This window comes from Lissotriton vulgaris, chromosome 8 (assembly GCF_964263255.1).
Source record: "Lissotriton vulgaris chromosome 8, aLisVul1.2, whole genome shotgun sequence".
Taxonomy (NCBI): domain Eukaryota; kingdom Metazoa; phylum Chordata; class Amphibia; order Caudata; family Salamandridae; genus Lissotriton; species Lissotriton vulgaris.
Window position 1 is genome coordinate 1,507,814,138 of NC_141696.1, and position 12,536 is coordinate 1,507,826,673.

A 12,536-nucleotide genomic window follows, 5' to 3' on the forward strand; every position below is an offset into this window, starting at 1 on the left:
TGCGATGACCTGAGTTGGACAATCCTTGAGATGCTCCATGACAAAAACCAAAATGCTGAACAGATCCTTTTCGAAAAGGAACAGCGATGGGTCAATCGCCTCAAAACCCATATATCGGGGTTGAATGACAATATTCCTTGGCACCAGTTCTCCTAATCTGTTCCCTATAACTCCTTTCTGACCACTGAAAAGAGTATCCCCTGAGAAACTTGAACCTAGAGAATCCGTATGTAACATCGACCATTGCGAATCTCACCAAGAGAAACTTCTCCGTTCTCTAAACACAGGTTTCATATATGTTTACATTCATCCGTATACTAATGAGTGCACTACCTACCTCCGCAGACCCACCATCCTTAAGTAGGTCAATTCTACCTAGTAACCCCTTTTCTATTTTTCCGCTATAAATAGTGATCAGAGTTGATCCTCTTACTTTCCAGGGGCAGAGTCAGCACTAGGAGCAAATGCTCTCCAACACGCGGGTAAGAATGGCGGCTAGTTCCGTTAACAAACATCTCTAGACCTTTGGTACTAGTTTACATCCATGAGGCCCTAACTTTTAAAACTTTTAATACTCTTTGTTTATTCCATCATTGTAGCAAAGACCTCGTTATTAGCGACTCCATTGCAACCTGATGTGGAGAAATTAACTATTCACGAAGGTATGTGAGATATTGCTACTCTAGCACTACCTTCCCCGTAATGCGCTACCTTAGACATGTTGAAACCTGTGATCTTACTTAAAAACTTGTTGCTGCGTACTACCCAACTACCTTTACAATTGTCTTTAATTCCAGTGAACTGAACCTCCTTACGTTCTACTCTTCTAAACCCCCGTCCCCCTTCAGTGCCCGCAATTAGGTGCACTCTACTTGAAGAACTATCGTTCTTTTCTCCTAGCTTGTAACCTTAAGCTGCGCAAGCGTGCTATTTGCCATTATTCCTGTAAACGTTCATTTGTATTATCTTCTGTTCCCATATCACAGGAATCTCAATATGAGATCTTCGTACAAACCCATGAAAACTACACAAATTGTGTGAGTACTTTTAAACCTATTTTCTTTGTCCTGTTTTTTGTTTTTGTCCTGACGAAAGCTCCGTAGACCTTCTGGCCCTAGGTGAGCTGAAACATGTCGACCTGTCTTTAAGAGTAATATGGTAATCCGGTAACTCGATTACTTAATATAACCAAAGTTTTTTAACCAACGGTACTCACCTTTTTTCTTGAATAAATCTTATTTCTGGGGAGTCACCGTTTTTTTATGTTTTTTCTACCCACTACCTCTTGAGACCTGTCCCCCAATCTCCGGACACTTCTACACTAACTTGAGGTTGCCTCGGGTGAGGCAGGCATATAGCACGATATTTGACAACCCAATGACTATGCCTTGACGCTTGACAAGGGGCGGACGAAAAGATATACCGCACAGTTTACATCCGAATCAATCAGCGTCTATGAGGGTTGTCAAAGAATAACCAATGGTTATTGTAGATACCAGTGTCCATTCCCACAATTGATTATTTCATGATCCTATATAGGCATCACCTCGGAGCACTGATGCCAGTTCTTTACTTTCCGCGGCAGATAGCGCGAATACGGTCTGAGCTACCCCTCAGTCATTTTTCGACAGGTCTTTTTGTCGACCCTTCTTGAGATTTTCATCTCCTAGTGTGAATATGATACTGGCTTGTTTTACACCATGTGGGGTCTGTCATACCAAATGTCGGTGACAGATCCTGACTTGGTAAGTTTGTTGTGCCTTGAGCAGGAACACAACTACAAGCAGTGTGAGAACTAGAACGCTATGGACTCCAAGGCGCTGAGGGAGCAATCCCTCAAGCTCCTCACCACCTCCTCTCGTCTTTGGGTGTCCCGTCCCCACTTGGGAGCTTTCAGGCCCCCAGGGTGTGGGAGGGCCCATAATGAATCCATGCTGGCGTGTTTGCCTTTGCCACCAGTCAGGCCACATGGATCCCTTGCTGGATCCACCAGCGAGACCAAGACCGTCCTCGGCATCAGCTCCAGCGCCTAGACCCCTGGCACCTTTGACGCCTCTAGCTTGCACCAGCCTCATCAACATCCCTGACTATGACAGGGAGCCAAATGGGCGTTATCTGGTGCCGCCTCTCGCGCTGGCTGAGGACATTCTTACCGGAGTGGAGCCTGTGCCTCATGCCCTAAAGTAACTATAACTCACACTCCTGCCCTGCACAGTGTTGAACTAAAAATGTAATTTCACATGTTGCAGTGACGTTATCAATGATGCCATAGAACGTGTCATTGGTGATGTAAAATGTGAGGTGCTACGCAGTGTCTGGCGAAGGCGCGAGTTATAGTCACTTAAGGGCACCTGTTAAGGTATATGAGAAAACCAAACCCAGTGAATTTCAGTGGTCTTGTTTCTTTAAAATCGTATATTTTAGCGGACATTTCACCTAACTATAATGTCCCTTTAACCTTTGTTTTTTCAGTTAATTTCCAAGTTTAAAACTAATACAGTAACATTTCTAACAATAACATAACTTTAACCCTTTTTTCCAGTGACTTTCTATAGTTTTTTACACGTGAAGAAAGATGTCGATTGCCTATGGTCAGGGCCAGTGCCTAATCCCCTTTGAGAGCCCTACCCCCCGCAGAGCATCACCTTTGGTGATGTGAGTCCAACTCCTCGCTGGCATACAATACCTCACTGCTCGGCAATTCCTGCAGTCCCCACACAGCATTAAAAACGATGTTTGGTGTCTCCCCTGCCCCTACTAGAGGGACTGCCAGGCTCAAAAAGTGATTTTTAGCCATGGCAGGGCACTATCGGTGCTCCTTGATTGGAGCTGTAAATAATAAATGAGCGGCATAGAGCAAACTAGAGCGGCACACACTCTGACAGACTGGACAGACTGCTGTATAGTGGAGTGCTTTTAAGTGAAGTATTTTTTGGTACAGTGGAGGGGCATAGAGTGTCCTAGAGAGGAGTAGAGTGGAATTGGGTAGAGAGGAATAGCGTAGAGTGGCGAAGAGTTGGCTGTCGTGGAATAGAGTGGTGTGTCGTAGTGTGTTGGAAAGTGTCGTAGAGTACAGTGGAGTGCGGTACCATGAAGTGTTGTAGAGTGTGATAGAGTGTAGTGTTGTAGAGTGGCACATAGTGGCATTGAGTGGACAGTGGAGTAGTGTAGTACAGTGGAGCAGAGTGGGCTAGTAGGTCGTAGAGTAGAGTAGAGTGGAGTAAAATGGGATGAAGTGGCATAGAGGGAGTTGCATAGTGTGTCTTAGAATGTAGTACAGTAGCATTCAGTGTAGTAGAGTGTTGTAGAGTGGACATGTATAAAGTAGAATGCTGTAGAGCTGAGCAGCATGAAGTAGAGTGTCGTAAAGTGGGGTAAAATTTCATACTGTGGAGTCGATTGGAGTGGGGTAGTGTAGAGTTGAGTAAAGTGTCGTGGAGTGGCGTGTCCTGCAGTACAGTGCCGTGGAGTGTCATAACATACACTGGAGAAAAGTCATAGAGTGGAGTGGAGTGGCGTGTCGTGTAGTAGTATGGCATGCAATAGCGTGTGGAAAACTGTCGTAGAGTGGAGTGGCATAGAGTGGAATACAGTGTTGTATAGTGACACATACTGTAATAGAATATGGATATGGAGACGCATAGAGTGGAGTAGATTTTGGTAGAGTGGAGGGGCGTAGAGTGTTGTAGAGTGGAGTAAAGGCTAGTAGAGTGGAGTAGACTTGACTGGCATAGACTGGAGTAGTGTACAGTGCAGTGTTGTACAATGTTGTATTGTAGAGTATCGCGGAGTAACATCTCATGGTGTAGAGTGTTGTTGTGTAGAGTGGAGTGGCGTACAGTGGAACAGAGTAGAGTGGAGTATTGAAGAATGGAGTGGTGTAGTAGATTGCCGTTCACTGGAATAGCGTATAGTGGAGTGAATTCCAGTGGAATGCCATATAGTAGAATAGTGTACAGTGGATTGGCGTCCAATGGAATAGGGTGGAGTGGAGTTGCATACAGTGTAGTGATGTACACTGGAGTGGCGTACAGTGGAGTACTATATAGTACATTTACATTTGGGGCCAGATGTACGACCAGTTTTAGCGACCCGCTTGCACATGCAAAAACCTACATGGCCATGTACAAACACTATTTTGCGACTTGAAAAAAATTGTGGCTCGCTATTAGGAAGGGGTGTTTCCTTCCTAATAGCGACTCTCTAGCCATGTATAAATGTTTTGCAACCACACTTTACCGCCCTCTTCAAGAGGGTGGTAATGGAATTGCAAATGGTAAGGGCTCTACAGGGGACCCCTTCCCCTATGTGACTGGCTCTAAAAATAATTTTAAGGGTAGGCAGTGGTCCCAGGGACCACTGCCTGCCCTTAAAAAATTCAACGAAAACGTTTCATTCTTTTTTTTAAATGCATCCTGTTTTCCTTTAAGGAAAACGGGCTGCATTTAAAAAATAACGCTTTATTGACAAACACTCCCAGACATGGAGGTCTGCTGAGCACAGCAGGCCACCATCCCTGGGAGGGCAAGCCATTCCCAATGGGGTCGCAAATTGCGAGTGGCTTATTAATATTCATGATCCTCGCATTTTTCGACCCCATTGGGAATCGTAATCATTGTCTCTGACACTGTTGTACATTCCATATCGCGACTCGCAATTGAGCGCAAATTGCGAGTCGTAATTTGGAATGGTCGTACATCTTGCCCATAGTGGAATAGCCTAAACTGGAGGGGCGTAGAGTGGAGTGGCATACAGTGGAATAGCATAGAGTGGAGTTGCATACAGCAGGAGGCATACAGTTGAGTAGCATACAGTTGAGTGGCCTAGACTGGAGTGGCATAAAGTAGAGTGGAGTAGGATAAAGTGGAATAGCATACAGTGGAGTAGTTCAGACTGGAGTTGCATACGGTGGAACAGTGTAGACTGGATTGGTATACAGTGGAGTGGAGTAGAGTGGAATTGAATACAGGGATGTGGCGTACAGTTTAATGACAGAGTGGAGTGGTGTACAATGGAGTGGCACAGAGTGGAGTAGAGTGCAGTGGAGCAGCGGACAGTGGAGTGGGGTGGAGTGGAGTTGCATACAGTGGAATAGCGTAGGGTGGGGTGGAGTGGCGTGGAGTGGGGTGCAGTGGAGTGGAGTGGCGTCAAATGGAGGGGCATAGAGTGGACTGGCGTTCAGTTGAATATCGTTGAGTAGAGTGGCATACAGTGGAATAACGTAGAGTGTAGTGGTGTAGTGGCATACAGTGGAATGGTGCATTCTGGCATGGTGTAGAGTGGAGTGGAGAGTAGTGTGGAATTAGATAGAGTGGAGAGGCGTACAATGGAGTGACGTAGAGTGGAATAGCGTAGAGTAAAATGGCATACAGTGCAATAGCGTAGAGTAGAGTTGCGAATAGTGGAATGGCATACAGCTGAATAGCATAAAGTGGAGTGGCATACAATAGAGTGACATACACTGGAATAGCGTGTAGTGTAGTAGAATGCAGTGGAGTGGTGTAGAGTGGAGTGACGTAGACTGGAGTTGTTTGGAGTTGAGTGTCGTGTAGTGCAGTGGTGTAGATTGGAGTGGCGTAGAGTGGAATAGCGTATAGTGGAGTGACGCAGAGTGGAGTGGTGTAGAGTGCAGTAGATTACATTGAAGTGGCATTCAGTGGAATTTTGTAGAGTGAAGTGGCGTATAGTGGAGTGGTGTGGAGTAGGATAGGAATGTAGATGAAATTTGGCAGGAATATACAATAGGGTGTCCAGAGTGACACAAGACAGCAATTTGAGTCTCTCCAGATCTACAAGCATCGAAGAGCCAAGTATGGTGGCCTTGTGTTGCTTTGTAAATATGACTTAAATATTGCGTTGCCAATGTGACATGCAAGGGTAACACAATACAATAATACATCTGGGCCTTTGTGATATAATGGGCCGCGGTATACCACGATAACTTCCCGGTATACCATGGTACATGCAGATGAAAATGCAGTATATCATTGGCTTATTGCTGTGTTTAAAATAATAAAAGCCAGCGATATTATTTTTACTACACTTTGACTGTGTTATTGGGTTAGGGCATTAGATATAGGTAAGTAGTAGGTTTTTAAAGTTGACTGATTACCGGGCAAGTACCTAGCCTCTATTGAGTTTAAAAAAAATAAACTTTAAATAAAATTACGTTGTGCATTATTTTGTTGGTATATTTGCAGTACTTTTTTTAAAATATAGAAACATAAATACTTTTCCCTACCTATTACCACTTTAAAAAGTGGTTGTAGGTAGGGATAAATCTAAAACCTAATACCTATATCTAAGGCCCTAACCCAGAACACAAACAAAATGTATGTTAAACAGCATGGCTGCATTATAACTTTAAAAAATACTTACCTATAGTACCCAAAAAGATCCCCTGGACACCACAATCTAAACTCCTGCCGAATTTCATAGAAATTCACGCAGCCTGTTTTTGCTCTACAAGCAATACAAAAGCCTTTGGAAAATGCATTGGTTGAAAAACCTGTTTTGGGACCCACTTTTTTTGCACCCCCTTAAGGAATCACAGCAAATATGAAAGTAAAAACAATCTTTGAATTTACAAATGTGAAGAAAGCACCTTTGTGGTCTCGCATACTCAACATACCACCCCTGAAGTAAAGATGGTCATTTAGTGTTTGCTGCTGACAGCAATAATCCATGTTATCAATACACTTGTGATGATGTTAGCACAGAAGTGGCTCAACAGCTATGCCCACCTGTAAACTGTCACACATCTCAGCGCTGAATGTTATCCGCTGGACTTCAGTGGGAGAGTTGAGGTACATGGCTTGGCCTCCATTGGTGAAACAGAACGTTCTTGCTATCCTCATGTCCGTCAGGGGCAAATAGTTCACATCCAGCATTGGTCGGAGGCTGGGCAGGCTGGAAAAGGAAATTCACTTGTTATTTACATCTATGGTAACAGAATGGGCCATTGCTGAATCAGTGCAGCCACTCAAGCCTAATACATCCCTACACACAATAAGTGCACTCAACACTTCAAAGGTAAGCAAGCTAGCTCACATGTGAGCACTACACAGCTCCAGGTGACCCTTCTATGTAGACAAGCCAAAGCGACACAGAGACATTGTACATAACCAAACACACTACAAAGATTACACCAGACACAAGACATGCGCAGTCCTCCATCTCCGACTGGTGCTCTGCATACTAGTGACAATGAGCGTCAACGTGACCATCAACACCCAGCCCAAGATGTGACGAATGAACGAAATGAGATCCCGTCTGCAAAGATCTCCAGACAAAACTGAACGAAAAGGCCAGACGGTCTGAGCTACAACGGTTCATGTCATATCGTAATCATTATATCCTAATGTGAAATAAAATGGCGAATTTCTTCATTCTGTCCCGTCCCACTAAAAGTATATCCTTGGCTCAATGAATTAATCTGCCCTATTTAGATAATAGGCAACGTCTGAAACAAAGAAATGAATTAAGAGTGTCAAACGTGCGCCGTAAGTCCATTCTGGTTCCATGAAAAGATTGCATTTGCCTCTGTAGACTAAGGACCAGATTTATCAAACTTTCACGCAACGCAATGCAGCGAGACACCTTCGTGCGCTGTGCAAAAAGGAGCGAGCAGAAAAGCATCATGTTTCACATTATATGTGCATTCCAGTCCTCTCCTTGCCCTGGTGCCCAATGTGCAGTCTTGCGTCAGCGCGGACATCCTTGCGCCATGGCGCAACTTATCGGCATCAATTATTTGTCTGAACTACTAAATTCTGCTACTTCCGTCATTAATTATTAGTAACTTGAAAAATGATTAGGAATGCACAATGATTCTTCGTGAGACTAACTGATCCCTAATTATTTACTTATTTCTTTCTAAGTTTGAGATAAATCATGCCCTACTTCAATCTTTTAGAAAGATTTTGTGTGCTTGACCCTGTATAGGAAAAAATTTGATTCACGGTCATCAACTGCATAATATATGACTTCTGAATATCTTATTGAAGTCTATACTAGCATCTCTGGTGAGAACTCAGATAGACAGCCGATGATACCAAAAATCCTACGTGTCCAAAAGAGAAACTCAGTTATTGTTTATTATCTAAGTCACATTGGCCCGAAAGTCATGTATGCCAAAATAGTTCTATATATGGTAGCTGGAACATTCACAAGACTTTCTAGAAAGAGCACAGACTTTTCGACAATATTTTAACAATACTAATTGGACTCACAGCAGCAAATTGAACCGTTCACCCAGCAGATTAAATGTGGACTGTAACAAATAAAGCCTTTAAGAAATATAAAGCACTGTTAGACATGTAGCACTGATTATGCCACCCACTGAAATGGCGCTTTAAGCATGTCTCAGGCCTGCCAAAGCAGCCTGTGTGTGTAGTTTTAAACTGCCATTTCGTCCTGGCAAAACAATCCTTTTGCTAGCCTCAAACCTCCTTTTTAATACATATATGTCACCCGTAGGGTAGGCCCTGGATAGCCCAGAGGGCATGATGTTGTGTATTTAAAAATGAGGGCATATACTTTTAGGTTATTTTATGTCCCTATTGTGAAAAACTCTTAAATTCGTATTTCACTACTCCAAGGCCTACTTCTCCTATAGGATTACATTGGGGCTATGTTATTACAATAAATAAGCTGTAACAAAGTGGAACAGGTAACCAGTTCATGTTCCTCTCTTATGATACATTTGGATTTTAAATTACAATTTTGAAAATGCCACTTTTAGAAAGTTGAGGTTTTCTTGCCTTAGCCTTTTGGCACCTGCAGCCTGAATCTGGGTTACTTGACTAGGTGTAGTTGACAGCAGGCTATGTGTATTCATTCTAGACAGCCACACACAATAGAGAGTTTAGATCTGCCTGGTAGGGCCATCACTTGCTTGATGGGAGGGAGTCACTGGGCACAGCCCTACTTACACTTGAATAGGCTTTGTCCTGCCACACAAAGGGCTGCACACTCCCTGTAGGTACTCTGGAGCCAGGGCCGGGAATTTAGGACACCTGTGACCTCCAAAGGGAAACCTCGAGCAGCGTTGCATGCTTCAAAGGCTGAACTGGGTCTAAGTATTGTACCTAAGACATCAACTCTTCAGTACACTTCTGGACCTGTGGAAACTCTGCCAGTAAGAAAGACTGCTGTGCTGCTGAAAGGACTGCTACCCTGCGGCTCTGAAGGACTGTTGCCTGCTGTGCTGACCGCTGCCCTCTTGCCTGGGTGAGACGGACTGGGCCTGCAACCTGAACCTGAGCCCAGGTGCAGACATTCTGCAAAACATATGGAAAGAAGACAATGCCTCTTAGGATTGTTTTTGTGCATGAAGGTGTCCCTTGCCGTACAAAAATAATTGTGCTTACAATGCAGCCACTCTTGCACCATGGTGCAAGTGTCCCTTCGTCTGCGCTATTCAGCCAATAGGGCACCAGCACAAGGAAAGGATAGGAATGCGTCATATTATAGTGGCTTTCTGTCCTGCTTGAAAGGTACATCACTAGGCCTCTCGGGCAAAAGTATGGGCAATGCAAAGAATCCAACACAGCCAAGGGGTATGGGTAAACACCAACACACTGGATGTGCAGAAAGGAGAGGAAACAGGTAAGGAATGGTGAAATACAACTAAGGGGCAGGAAGGGGAACACAGCAGATGAACAATCGGTCGAGAAACCATACAACTAGGCAGTTGTGAGGCAACTGACATACGACCTGTATTACTGCTTCTTAACCCCTTCACTGCGGCGGCTATTCCGCCGCAGTGCTAAGGGGGCGGGGCGGCCGCATGGCGGCCGCATGCTGGTGACGGAACCGCTCCGTCACCAGCCTCGGTGGAGCTGTGCTCATGACGGAGCGGTTCCGTCATGGCCTGCCTCGCTCAATGGAACGCTCAGCGCAGGCGCGGAATTCGAGCCGCGCAGGCGCGCCGATCGGGCCATGACGGAACCGCTCCATCATCAGCACAGCGCACCCGCAGCTGATGACGGAGCGGTTCCGTCATCAGCATCCAAGGGGTTAAGTTCCCCTGGAAGGACCTGCATTCATTGTGAGGCTTGCTCTGACAGGTGCCTTGGTTAATCCAAACTGGAATTTGCAACTAATCTTCTTGTGCCCTATCTCCCACTGGCCCACTCTACATAGTCTCCACTCTCTTTGTGCTTTTTCTCTACATGTTTTTCTCCTACTGTATTGTGAAGCCCAGAAGATCAAGGTGTCTTTCTCTGTTTTTCTCAAGGGTTTCTTCCTGTGATTCCTGATAGAATCCCACATCACTCCCTACCTGAGTGGCAACTATCCCCCTACTCGATTTAGGAGCAACTTTCTATCAGAATTGTATACAGAACTTTCTAATCAGGCAATAACAAAGAAGGCTGATTCCCTTAATCTACCCGATGTATCATAACTCTTGAAGAGAATAAGGTATTGCAACAATCTCCATCTGTATCTGAAGTCTCAGATGGCTTCTACTTAAAATTCAGGATGACACTAGACTGTTACTACTGGTGGGTCTTAATGACCCCTGAGCCAATTTTACTTTGGAAAGACGGAACACTAGTATTTTCCAGTTATCAGGTAAATCAAGTTTAAATGCTGACATTCCATCCTGCCCTAGAATAGGAAAAGAAGCAACAAAATGTGGCAAAAATGTGGACGTACATCACGAATGACTACGTTGGCAAGAGAACTACACATCACCCACAGAGTACTGGGGAGCAGGGTTTCTATGACAGCAGATTTCTTGTATGTTGTTTTGACAAGCAAGAGATTAGAAACAGCAGTCTTCTCAACCTCTGATGAGTCTTATAAGAATGATGTGCTGAAGGCACCTCTACTGAATCAAGTAGTTAGGGAACACCTTTGGGTGGAAGCCATAAGTGCAGGGTAAAGTGATATACCCGGCATAATGCCAAGTTTCGTTACAGGTGAATTCTGAGCAAAGTTAGGTCTGCTTGTACAGTCCTCTAAATTCCGGTCTTACCATTGAACCTTATCTCATTTGGATTGGTAATAACTACCAGTGGATTTTGTTAACCAGGTTGAGATTCAGCACTTTTCCCGTTTCCCAGCGTGTTTGTCTACTGTTAGTTACATTCAGCAAGCTCTTAAGCATAAGCACGCTGGCATGCTAAGTAATGATCATGTGCCACTTGGAATTGCTGCCGTCGTGTGAGCATCCATGTCCTTGCTATCAAGATACTTCTTTATTGCTTGGGCACATGATCATTTATGATGTTTTAAATCTGGTTTTTAGATGAGAACTCTGAAATCCCCCGATATTCTTCTTTGTCCAATGCACATGACACTTTATGGTATTCCTGTAGACTGTTTTTATATCAGAACTATTTAATATTGTGCCTTTTGTGTTTTTATGATGAGCTGTACTAATGTGTTATTTCTGTATGCAGTGTATCTGTCTTTTATGGCTTTTAAGCCAAATAATGCTATGTTAGTAATGATGTTGATATGATATGAACACTCCCCAGTTAGTTTAAAAAGGTGTTCCAGAATTATAAATAAAGTTAGTACCTCTATCAGTAACAATAAACTCAGGGAGTACATGCAATCTGAATAGATCTTTCAAAAAGACCTATGCTAACTCTGTTCCTGTAGACACTCCACCCAGAGAAATAAAATGTGCCAATTTGAGACTCCATTCGACAACTGTAAGGGTCTTATTCTGGACACTTTTCCTTTTGTTTCCCTGCCAGGATAAGGCATCTCCCTTTACTTCCTTGCTCCCTAGTCTATATTTCATATGGTAATGGAAACATGAAAAGATTAGGACCATAAATGCCTAGCATTAACACATTCAACTGATTTTAAAAAGCTCAAGCCCATTGCAGTTTGGTCTATCCAAACTGCAAGGGACAATTTAGAACCCTTTATTTAATGGTGCCTATAGAAAAATACATCCTTAGTAGCTTACAGTTCACAGTTGTATGTGCTATAGTTCATTCCTTGAGCTGTTAAGGACCTCGAGCAGTAAGCTACAGGATGTATGTCCCCAATTTCAGGCTGTTTCTGTAAAAGGATGGCTTTAAGTGCAAAGGATGAAGCATATGTCTCTACAAAGAAGGGCTGGTGGCAAAGTGAGCATAATAGATTTGGAGCTGTTGTAAAAGCCTACTTAAGGATCCTGAAGGCCTATTCTTAGCCAGGGCCCCAAACAAATAAATAATCTTTCTTGGTTAATTCAATTATGGGTTTCATCATCAGTGACAAGTTGATAATAAATGCACTATAAAAATAGGCAAATACAAGAAACATTGGATCCTAAACAGCTTTTACTTGCTTGAATCCATTTGAATCAACTGAACCCATGAAGGGTAGCCATGGAACTACAATGATACGCTAGAGTTGGCATACAAGGAGTGTTGCAGTAGTCTGACCAGGACTTCCCTCATGTATCTCCTATACTGTTCCAGTGCACCTGAAAATACCATGATGTCAACTACATAAATTACCACAAAATTGTTCTGAAAACATGATTGATGAAATTCTGAAGGGCAGCTGGTGTGCTGCATAAGCTG

General features: G+C 43.7%; 1 protein-coding gene across 5 annotated transcripts in view; it reads right to left on the bottom strand.

The window, feature by feature from the left end:
- Positions 1–12,536, bottom strand: part of STXBP5L (syntaxin binding protein 5L) — a 1,891,501-nt gene that overhangs the window by 38,340 nt on the left and 1,840,625 nt on the right. For all 5 annotated transcript variants that reach the window (XM_086935625.1, XM_086935622.1, XM_086935624.1 and 2 more), the window contains one exon: positions 6,744–6,909. In XM_086935625.1, coding sequence (XP_086791751.1) covers positions 6,744–6,909 — 166 coding nt within the window. The remainder of the gene's footprint in view (positions 1–6,743; positions 6,910–12,536) is intronic.